Below are 12,500 nucleotides of genomic sequence, written 5' to 3'. Positions count from 1 at the left end.
GTAGTGCACTATATAGAGAATAGGGTGTCATAAAGTAGTGCACTATATAGGGTTTAGAGTGTCATAAAGTAGTGTACTATATAGAGAATAGGGTGTCATAAAGTAGTGCACTATATAGGGTTTAGGGTGTCATAAAGTAGTGCACTATATAGGGTTTAGGGTGTCATAAAGTAGTGCACTATATAGAGAATAGGGTGTCATAAAGTAGTGCACTATATAGAGAATAGGGTGTCATAAAGTAGTGCACTATATAGAGAATAGGGTGTCATAAAGTAGTGCACTATATAGAGAATAGGGTGTCATAAAGTAGTGCACTATATAGAGAATAGGGTGTCATAAAGTAGTGCACTATATAGAGAATAGGGTGTCATAAAGTAGTGTACTATATAGGGAATAGGGTGTCATAAAGTAGTGCACTATATAGAGAATAGGGTGTCATAAAGTAGTGTACTATATAGGGTTTAGGGTGTCATAAAGTAGTGCACTATATAGAGAATAGGGTGTCATAAAGTAGTGCACTATATAGAGAATAGGGTGTCATAAAGTAGTGCACTATATAGGGTTTAGGGTGTCATAAAGTAGTGCACTATATAGAGAATAGGGTGTCATAAAGTAGTGCACTATATAGAGAATAGGGTGTCATAAAGTAGTGTACTATATAGGGTTTAGGGTGTCATAAAGTAGTGCACTATATAGAGAATAGGGTGTCATAAAGTAGTGCACTATATAGAGAATAGGGTGTCATAAAGTAGTGTACTATATAGGGTTTAGAGTGTCATAAAGTAGTGCACTATATAGGGAATAGGGTGTCATAAAGTAGTGTACTATATAGAGAATAGGGTGTCATAAAGTAGTGCACTATATAGAGAATAGGGTGTCATAAAGTAGTGTACTATATAGAGAATAGGGTGTCATAAAGTAGTGCACTATATAGGGTTTAGGGTGTCATAAACTAGTGCACTATATAGAGAATAGGGTGTCATAAAGTAGTGCACTATATAGAGAATAGGGTGTCATAAAGTAGTGTACTATATAGAGAATAGGGTGTCATAAAGTAGTGCACTATATAGGGTTTAGGGTGTCATAAACTAGTGCACTATATAGAGAATAGGGTGTCATAAAGTAGTGCACTATATAGAGAATAGGGTGTCATAAACTAGTGCACTATATAGAGAATAGGGTGTCATAAAGTAGTGTACTATATAGGGTTTAGGGTGTCATAAAGTAGTGCACTATATAGGGTTTAGGGTGTCATAAAGTAGTGCACTATATAGAGAATAGGGTGTCATAAAGTAGTGCACTATATAGAGAATAGGGTGTCATAAAGTAGTGCACTATATAGAGAATAGGGTGTCATAAAGTAGTGTACTATATAGAGAATAGGGTGTCATAAAGTAGTGCACTATATAGAGAATAGGGTGTCATAAAGTAGTGCACTATATAGAGAATAGGGTGTCATAAAGTAGTGCACTATATAGAGAATAGGGTGTCATAAAGTAGTGCACTATATAGAGAATAGGGTGTCATAAAGTAGTGCACTATATAGAGAATAGGGTGTCATAAAGTAGTGCACTATATAGGGTTTAGGGTGTCATAAAGTAGTGCACTATATAGGGTTTAGGGTGTCATAAAGTAGTGCACTATATAGAGAATAGGGTGTCATAAAGTAGTGTACTATATAGAGAATAGGGTGTCATAAAGTAGTGCACTATATAGAGAATAGGGTGTCATAAAGTAGTGCACTATATAGAGAATAGAGTGTCATAAAGTAGTGCACTATATAGGGTTTAGGGTGTCATAAAGTAGTGCACTATATAGAGAATAGGGTGTCATAAAGTAGTGCACTATATAGAGAATAGGGTGTCATAAAGTAGTGCACTATATAGAGAATAGGGTGTCATAAAGTAGTGTACTATATAGAGAATAGGGTGTCATAAAGTAGTGTACTATATAGGGAATAGGGTGTCATAAAGTAGTGTACTATATAGGGTTTAGGGTGTCATAAAGTAGTGCACTATATAGGGTTTAGGGTGTCATAAAGTAGTGCACTATATAGGGTTTAGGGTGTCATAAAGTAGTGCACTATATAGGGTTTAGGGTGTCATAAAGTAGTGCACTATATAGAGAATAGGGTGTCATAAAGTAGTGCACTATATAGAGAATAGGGTGTCATAAAGTAGTGTACTATATAGGGTTTAGGGTGTCATAAAGTAGTGCACTATATAGGGTTTAGGGTGTCATAAAGTAGTGCACTATATAGAGAATAGGGTGTCATAAAGTAGTGTACTATATAGAGAATAGGGTGTCATAAAGTAGTGCACTATATAGAGAATAGGGTGTCATAAGGTAGTGCACTATATAGGGTTTAGGGTGTCATAAAGTAGTGCACTATATAGAGAATAGGGTGTCATAAAGTAGTGCACTATATAGAGAATAGGGTGTCATAAAGTAGTGTACTATATAGGGTTTAGGGTGTCATAAAGTAGTGTACTATATAGAGAATAGGGTGTCATAAAGTAGTGACTATATAGAGAATAGGGTGTCATAAAGTAGTGCACTATATAGGGTTTAGGGTGTCATAAAGTAGTGCACTATATAGAGAATAGGGTGTCATAAAGTAGTGCACTATATAGAGAATAGGGTGTCATAAAGTAGTGTACTATATAGGGTTTAGGGTGTCATAAAGTAGTGTACTATATAGAGAATAGGGTGTCATAAAGTAGTGTACTATATAGGGAATAGGGTGTCATAAAGTAGTGTACTATATAGAGAATAGGGTGTCATAAAGTAGTGCACTATATAGGGTTTAGGGTGTCATAAAGTAGTGCACTATATAGGGTTTAGGGTGTCATAAAGTAGTGACTATATAGAGAATAGGGTGTCATAAAGTAGTGCACTATATAGAGAATAGGGTGTCATAAAGTAGTGTACTATATAGAGAATAGGGTGTCATAAAGTAGTGTACTATATAGGGTTTAGGGTGTCATAAAGTAGTGTACTATATAGAGAATAGGGTGTCATAAAGTAGTGTACTATATAGGGAATAGGGTGTCATAAAGTAGTGTACTATATAGAGAATAGGGTGTCATAAAGTAGTGCACTATATAGAGAATAGGGTGTCATAAAGTAGTGCACTATATAGAGAATAGGGTGTCATAAAGTAGTGTACTATATAGGGTTTAGGGTGTCATAAAGTAGTGTACTATATAGAGAATAGGGTGTCATAAAGTAGTGTACTATATAGGGAATAGGGTGTCATAAAGTAGTGTACTATATAGAGAATAGGGTGTCATAAAGTAGTGCACTATATAGGGTTTAGGGTGTCATAAAGTAGTGTACTATATAGAGAATAGGGTGTCATAAAGTAGTGCACTATATAGGGTTTAGGGTGTCATAAAGTAGTGCACTATATAGGGTTTAGAGTGTCATAAAGTAGTGCACTATATAGAGAATAGGGTGTCATAAAGTAGTGCACTATATAGAGAATAGGGTGTCATAAAGTAGTGCACTATATAGGGAATAGGGTGTCATAAAGTAGTGCACTATATAGAGAATAGGGTGTCATAAACTAGTGCACTATATAGGGTTTAGGGTGTCATAAAGTAGTGCACTATATAGGGTTTAGGGTGTCATAAAGTAGTGCACTATATAGAGAATAGGGTGTCATAAAGTAGTGCACTATATAGAGAATAGGGTGTCATAAAGTAGTGCACTATATAGAGAATAGGGTGTCATAAAGTAGTGCACTATATAGGGAATAGGGTGTCATAAAGTAGTGCACTATATAGGGTTTAGGGTGTCATAAAGTAGTGCACTATATAGAGAATAGGGTGTCATAAAGTAGTGTACTATATAGAGAATAGGGTGTCATAAAGTAGTGCACTATATAGAGAATAGGGTGTCATAAAGTAGTGCACTATATAGAGAATAGGGTGTCATAAAGTAGTGCACTATATAGAGAATAGGGTGTCATAAAGTAGTGCACTATATAGAGAATAGGGTGTCATAAAGTAGTGCACTATATAGAGAATAGGGTGTCATAAAGTAGTGCACTATATAGGGTTTAGGGTGTCATAAAGTAGTGCACTATATAGGGTTTAGGGTGTCATAAAGTAGTGCACTATATAGGGTTTAGGGTGTCATAAAGTAGTGCACTATATAGGGTTTAGGGTGTCATAAAGTAGTGCACTATATAGGGTTTAGGGTGTCATAAAGTAGTGCACTATATAGGGTTTAGGGTGTCATAAAGTAGTGCACTATATAGGGTTTAGGGTGTCATAAAGTAGTGCACTATATAGGGTTTAGGGTGTCATAAAGTAGTGCACTATATAGAGAATAGGGTGTCATAAAGTAGTGCACTATATAGGGTTTAGGGTGTCATAAAGTAGTGCACTATATAGAGAATAGGGTGTCATAAAGTAGTGCACTATATAGAGAATAGGGTGTCATAAAGTAGTGCACTATATAGGGAATAGGGTGTCATAAAGTAGTGCACTATATAGAGAATAGGGTGTCATAAAGTAGTGCACTATATAGGGTTTAGAGTGTCATAAAGTAGTGCACTATATAGAGAATAGGGTGTCATAAAGTAGTGTACTATATAGAGAATAGGGTGTCATAAAGTAGTGCACTATATAGGGTGTCATAAAGTAGTGCACTATATAGGGTTTAGAGTGTCATAAAGTAGTGCACTATATAGAGAATAGGGTGTCATAAAGTAGTGTACTATATAGAGAATAGGGTGTCATAAAGTAGTGCACTATATAGGGTGTCATAAAGTAGTGCACTATATAGGGAATAGGGTGTCATAAAGTAGTGCACTATATAGAGAATAGGGTGTCATAAAGTAGTGCACTATATAGAGAATAGGGTGTCATAAAGTAGTGCACTATATAGAGAATAGGGTGTCATAAAGTAGTGCACTATATAGGGTTTAGGGTGTCATAAAGTAGTGCACTATATAGAGAATAGGGTGTCATAAAGTAGTGCACTATATAGGGTTTAGGGTGTCATAAAGTAGTGCACTATATAGAGAATAGGGTGTCATAAAGTAGTGCACTATATAGGGTTTAGGGTGTCATAAAGTAGTGCACTATATAGAGAATAGGGTGTCATAAAGTAGTGCACTATATAGAGAATAGGGTGTCATAAAGTAGTGCACTATATAGGGTTTAGGGTGTCATAAAGTAGTGCACTATATAGAGAATAGGGTGTCATAAAGTAGTGTACTATATAGAGAATAGGGTGTCATAAAGTAGTGTACTATATAGGGTTTAGGGTGTCATAAAGTAGTGCACTATATAGGATTTAGCGTGTCATAAAGTAGTGCACTATATAGGGAATAGGGTGTCATAAAGTAGTGCACTATATAGGGTTTAGGGTGTCAAAGTAGTGTACTATATAGGGTTTAGAGTGTCATAAAGTAGTGCACTATATAGGGTTTAGGGTGTCAAAGTAGTGTACTATATAGGGTTTAGGGTGTCATAAAGTAGTGCACTATATAGGGTTTAGGGTGTCAAAGTAGTGCACTATATAGGGTTTAGAGTGTCATAAAGTAGTGCACTATATAGGGTTTAGGGTGTCAAAGTAGTGCACTATATAGGATTTAGCGTGTCATAAAGTAGTGCACTATATAGGGAATAGGGTGTCAAAGTAGTGCACTATATAGGGTTTAGGGTGTCAAAGTAGTGCACTATATAGGGTTTAGGGTGTCATAAAGTAGTGCACTATATAGGGTTTAGGGTGTCAAAGTAGTGCACTATATAGGGTTTAGAGTGTCATAAAGTAGTGCACTATATAGGGTTTAGAGTGTCATAAAGTAGTGCACTATATAGGGAATAGGGTGTCATAAAGTAGTGCACTATATAGGGTTTAGGGTGTCATAAAGTAGTGCACTATATAGGGTTTAGAGTGTCATAAAGTAGTGCACTATATAGGGTTTAGGGTGTCATAAAGTAGTGCACTATATAGAGAATAGGGTGTCATAAAGTAGTGCACTATATAGAGAATAGGGTGTCATAAAGTAGTGCACTATATAGGGTTTAGGGTGTCATAAAGTAGTGCACTATATAGGGTTTAGGGTGTCATAAAGTAGTGCACTATATAGAGAATAGGGTGTCATAAAGTAGTGCACTATATAGAGAATAGGGTGTCATAAAGTAGTGCACTATATAGAGAATAGGGTGTCATAAAGTAGTGCACTATATAGGGTTTAGGGTGTCATAAAGTAGTGCACTATATAGGGAATAGGGTGTCATAAAGTAGTGCACTATATAGGGTTTAGGGTGTCATAAAGTAGTGTACTATATAGAGAATAGGGTGTCATAAAGTAGTGCACTATATAGAGAATAGGGTGTCATAAAGTAGTGTACTATATAGAGAATAGGGTGTCATAAAGTAGTGCACTATATAGGGTTTAGGGTGTCATAAAGTAGTGTACTATATAGAGAATAGGGTGTCATAAAGTAGTGCACTATATAGAGAATAGGGTGTCATAAAGTAGTGCACTATATAGGGTTTAGGGTGTCATAAAGTAGTGCACTATATAGGGTTTAGGGTGTCATAAAGTAGTGCACTATATAGAGAATAGGGTGTCATAAAGTAGTGCACTATATAGGGAATAGGGTGTCATAAAGTAGTGCACTATATAGGGTTTAGGGTGTCATAAAGTAGTGCACTATATAGAGAATAGGGTGTCATAAAGTAGTGCACTACTTAACGCAGAGAAGTACCCATCCAGGACCTCTATACCAGGCGGTGCCCAAACGGGACCCTTGTGCACTACTTTAGGCCCATTGGGCTGCAGTCTAAAGTAGTGCACTATATAGGGTTTAGGATTCTCACCTTAGTAAGTCTCTGTGCCTGTCCTCCTCCCACCTCACTCCTCTCTGACCCAGTTCAAAGAACTCTGCCCTCCTCCTGAACACACACACACACACACACACACACACACACACACACACACACACACACACACACACACACACACACACACAGAGTGAGAGAGTAAGGCTACCACAGAGAGTCTCCCCTGCTAGATGTAGAATCACATGGTAAACTGGGGTAGAGCTCCCTGCCCATCCAGGACCTCTATACCAGGCGGTGTCAGAGATGTAGAATCACATGGTAAACTGGGGCAGAGCTCCCTGCCCATCCAGGACCTCTATACCAGGCGGTGTCAGAGATGTAGAATCACATGGTAAACTGGGGCAGAGCTCCCTGCCCTCCAGGACCTCTATACCAGGCGGTGTCAGAGATGTAGAATCACATGGTAAACTGGGGCAGAGCTCCCTGCCCATCCAGGACCTCTATACCAGGCGGTGTCAGAGATGTAGAATCACATGGTAAACTGGGGCAGAGCTCCCTGCCCATCCAGGACCTCTATACCAGGCGGTGTCAGAGATGTAGAATCACATGGTAGACTGGGCAGAGCTCCCTGCCCTCCAGGACCTCTATACCAGGCGGTGTCAGAGATGTAGAATCACATGGTAAACTGGGGCAGAGCTCCCTGCCCATCCAAGGACCTCTATACCAGGCGGTGTCAGTTTACCATGTGATTATACATCTCTGAAAAAACCCAAAGCACAGCTCCAAGCTACGCAAGAGCTATTTAGGGAAGAAGCAGTCAGCTGGTATTCTGTTTATAATGGAGTGGCCAGCACAGTCATCGGATCTCAACCCTATTGAGCTGTTGCGGGAGCAGCTTGACCGAGAGAGAAGAAGTGCCCATCAAGCCAATCCAACGGGTGGGAGGTGCTTCAGGAAGCATGGGGTGAAATCTCTTCAGATTACCTCAACAAACTGACAACTAGAACGCCAAAGATCTGCAAAGGCTGTGATTGCTGCAAATGGAGGATTCTTTGACAAAAAACAAAGTTAAGTAGATATATAGTACAGTATACATACTCTATATAAGTAGATATATAGTACAGTCTACATACTCTATATAAGTAGATATATAGTACAGTATACATACTCTATATAAGTAGATATATAGTACAGTCTACATACTCTATATAAGTAGATATATAGTACAGTATACATACTCTATATAAGTAGATATATAGTACAGTATACATACTCTATATAAGTAGATATATAGTACAGTATACATACTCTATATAAGTAGTTATATAGTACAGTATACATACTCTATATAAGTAGATATATAGTACAGTATACATACTCTATATAAGTAGTTATATAGTACAGAATACATACTCTATATAAGTAGATATATAGTACAGTATACATACTCTATATAAGTAGATATATAGTACAGTATACATACTCTATATAAGTAGATATATAGTACAGTATACATACTCTATATAAGTAGATATATAGTACAGTATACATACTATATATAAGTAGATATATAGTACAGTATACATACTCTATATAAGTAGATATATAGTGCAGTATACATACTCTATATAAGTAGATATATAGTACAGTATACATACTCTATATAAGTAGATATATAGTACAGTATACATACTCTATATAAGTAGTTATATAGTACAGTATACATACTCTATATAAGCAGATATATAGTACAGTATACATACTCTATATAAGCAGATATATAGTACAGAATACATACTCTATATAAGTAGATATATAGTACAGTATACATACTCTATATAAGTAGATATATAGTACAGTATACATACTCTATATAAGTAGATATATAGTACAGTATACATACTCTATATAAGTAGATATATAGTACAGTATACATACTCTATATAAGTAGATATATAGTACAGTATACATACTCTATATAAGTAGATATATAGTACAGTATACATACTCTATATAAGTAGATATATAGTACAGTATACATACTCTATATAAGTAGATATATAGTACAGTATACATACTCTATATAAGTAGATCTATAGTACAGTATACATACTCTATATAAGTAGTTATATAGTACAGTATACATACTCTATATAAGTAGATATATAGTACAGTATACATACTCTATATAAGTAGATATATAGTACAGTATACATACTCTATATAAGTAGATATATAGTACAGTATACATACTCTATATAAGTAGATATATAGTACAGTATACATACTCTATATAAGTAGATATATAGTACAGTATACATACTCTATATAAGTAGATATATAGTACAGTATACATACTCTATATAAGTAGATATATAGTACAGTATACATACTCTATATAAGTAGATATATAGTACAGTATACATACTCTATATAAGTAGATATATAGTACAGTATACATACTCTATATAAGTAGTTATATAGTACAGTATACATACTCTATATAAGTAGATATATAGTACAGTATACATACTCTATGTAAGTAGATATATAGTACAGTATACATACTCTATATAAGTAGTTATATAGTACAGTATACATACTCTATATAAGTAGATATATAGTACAGTATACATACTCTATATAAGTAGTTATATAGTACAGTACACATACTCTATATAAGTAGATATATAGTACAGTATACATACTCTATATAAGTAGATATATAGTACAGTATACATACTCTATATAAGTAGTTATATAGTACAGTATACATACTCTATATAAGTAGATATATAGTACAGTATACATACTCTATATAAGTAGATATATAGTACAGTATACATACTCTATATAAGTAGTTATATAGTACAGTATACATACTCTATGTAAGTAGATATATAGTACAGTATACATACTCTATGTAAGTAGTTATATAGTACAGTATACATACTCTATATAAGTAGATATATAGTACAGTATACATACTCTATGTAAGTAGATATATAGTACAGTATACATACTCTATATAAGTAGTTATATAGTACAGTATACATACTCTATATAAGTAGTTATATAGTACAGAATACATACTCTATATAAGTAGATATATAGTACAGAATACATACTCTATATAAGTAGATATATAGTACAGTATACATACTCTATATAAGTAAATATATAGTACAGTATACATACTCTATATAAGTAGTTATATAGTACAGAATACATACTCTATATAAGTAGTTATATAGTACAGTATACATACTCTATATAAGTAGTTATATAGTACAGAATACATACTCTATATAAGTAGATATATAGTACAGTATACATACTCTATATAAGTAGATATATAGTACAGTATACATACTCTATATAAGTAGATATATAGTACAGTATACATACTCTATATAAGTAGTTATATAGTACAGAATACATACTCTATATAAGTAGTTATATAGTACAGAATACATACTCTATATAAGTAGATATATAGTACAGAATACATACTCTATATAAGTAGATATATAGTACAGAATACATACTCTATATAAGTAGATATATAGTACAGAATACATACTCTATATACGTAGATATATAGTACAGTATACATACTCTATATAAGTAGATATATAGTACAGTATACATACTCTATATAAGTAGATATATAGTACAGTATACATACTCTATATAAGTAGATATATAGTACAGAATACATACTCTATATAAGTAGATATATAGTACAGAATACATACTCTATATACGTAGATATATAGTACAGTATACATACTCTATATAAGTAGATATATAGTACAGTATACATACTCTATATAAGTAGATATATAGTACAGTATACATACTCTATATAAGTAGATATATAGTACAGTATACATACTCTATATAAGTAGATATATAGTACAGTATACATACTCTATATAAGTAGTTATATAGTACAGTATACATACTCTATATAAGTAGATATATAGTACAGTATACATACTCTATGTAAGTAGATATATAGTACAGTATACATACTCTATATAAGTAGTTATATAGTACAGTATACATACTCTATATAAGTAGATATATAGTACAGTATACATACTCTATATAAGTAGTTATATAGTACAGTACACATACTCTATATAAGTAGATATATAGTACAGTATACATACTCTATATAAGTAGATATATAGTACAGTATACATACTCTATATAAGTAGTTATATAGTACAGTATACATACTCTATATAAGTAGATATATAGTACAGTATACATACTCTATATAAGTAGATATATAGTACAGTATACATACTCTATATAAGTAGTTATATAGTACAGTATACATACTCTATGTAAGTAGATATATAGTACAGTATACATACTCTATATAAGTAGTTATATAGTACAGTATACATACTCTATATAAGTAGATATATAGTACAGTATACATACTCTATGTAAGTAGATATATAGTACAGTATACATACTCTATATAAGTAGTTATATAGTACAGTATACATACTCTATATAAGTAGTTATATAGTACAGAATACATACTCTATATAAGTAGATATATAGTACAGAATACATACTCTATATAAGTAGATATATAGTACAGTATACATACTCTATATAAGTAGATATATAGTACAGTATACATACTCTATATAAGTAGTTATATAGTACAGAATACATACTCTATATAAGTAGTTATATAGTACAGTATACATACTCTATATAAGTAGTTATATAGTACAGAATACATACTCTATATAAGTAGATATATAGTACAGTATACATACTCTATATAAGTAGATATATAGTACAGTATACATACTCTATATAAGTAGATATATAGTACAGTATACATACTCTATATAAGTAGATATATAGTACAGTATACATACTCTATATAAGTAGATATATAGTACAGTATACATACTCTATATAAGTAGATATATAGTACAGTTTACATACTCTATATAAGTAGATATATAGTACAGTATACATACTCTATATAAGTAGTTATATAGTACAGAATACATACTCTATATAAGTAGTTATATAGTACAGTTTACATACTCTATATAAGTAGACATATAGTACAGTATACATACTCTATATAAGTAGTTATATAGTACAGTATACATACTCTATATAAGTAGTTATATAGTACAGTATACATACTCCATGTAGACAGCCAGGTCCGTAGCCAGGATGGCTTTCTCTATCATGGGTAACACTGTCCTGTAGTCATCAGGACACAGACCACTGAGGATCTGACTTCCCTGGGGGGGGAGGGAGAGGGAGAGACAGAGATGGAGAGGGAGAGGGAGAGGGAGAGAGAGAGAGAGAGAGAGAGAGAGAGAGAGAGAGAGAGAGAGAGAGAGAGAGAGGGAGACAAAGAGAGGAGAGAAGGAGAGAGAGAGGATGAGAGAAGAGTGAGTCAATGATGGATGATCAAAAGAACGAAATAATGGAAAGAGGGAGGGAGGGATGCATGAGGGAGGGATGAGGGAGGGATGGAGGGAGGGATGAAGGAGGGATGGAGGGAGGGATGAGAGAGGGATGGAGGGAGGGATGGATGGAGGGAGGGATGAGGGACGGATTGAGGGAGGGAGGGATGAGGGATGAGGGAGGGATGAGGGAGGGATGAGGGAGGGTTCTAACCGGGTTGTTGAGGATGA

At 34.0% G+C, this 12,500-nt stretch overlaps 1 protein-coding gene across 1 annotated transcript in view; it reads right to left on the bottom strand.

The window, feature by feature from the left end:
• Nucleotides 1-12,500, bottom strand: part of LOC118966663 (cGMP-specific 3',5'-cyclic phosphodiesterase-like) — a 46,035-nt gene that overhangs the window by 6,825 nt on the left and 26,710 nt on the right. The window contains exons 15-17 of the mRNA XM_090188583.1: nt 12,484-12,500; nt 12,001-12,101; nt 6,844-6,918 (exon numbers count right to left, since the gene is read on the bottom strand). The exon at nt 12,484-12,500 is cut by the window's right edge and continues 71 nt beyond it. Coding sequence (XP_090044709.1) covers nt 6,844-6,918; nt 12,001-12,101; nt 12,484-12,500 — 193 coding nt within the window. The remainder of the gene's footprint in view (nt 1-6,843; nt 6,919-12,000; nt 12,102-12,483) is intronic.

The sequence above is a fragment of the Oncorhynchus mykiss genome, chromosome 10 (assembly GCF_057628025.1).
Source record: "Oncorhynchus mykiss isolate SJ-2025 chromosome 10, ASM5762802v1, whole genome shotgun sequence".
NCBI classification, from domain to species: domain Eukaryota; kingdom Metazoa; phylum Chordata; class Actinopteri; order Salmoniformes; family Salmonidae; genus Oncorhynchus; species Oncorhynchus mykiss.
This window is presented reverse-complemented; position numbering and strand designations above follow the sequence as displayed.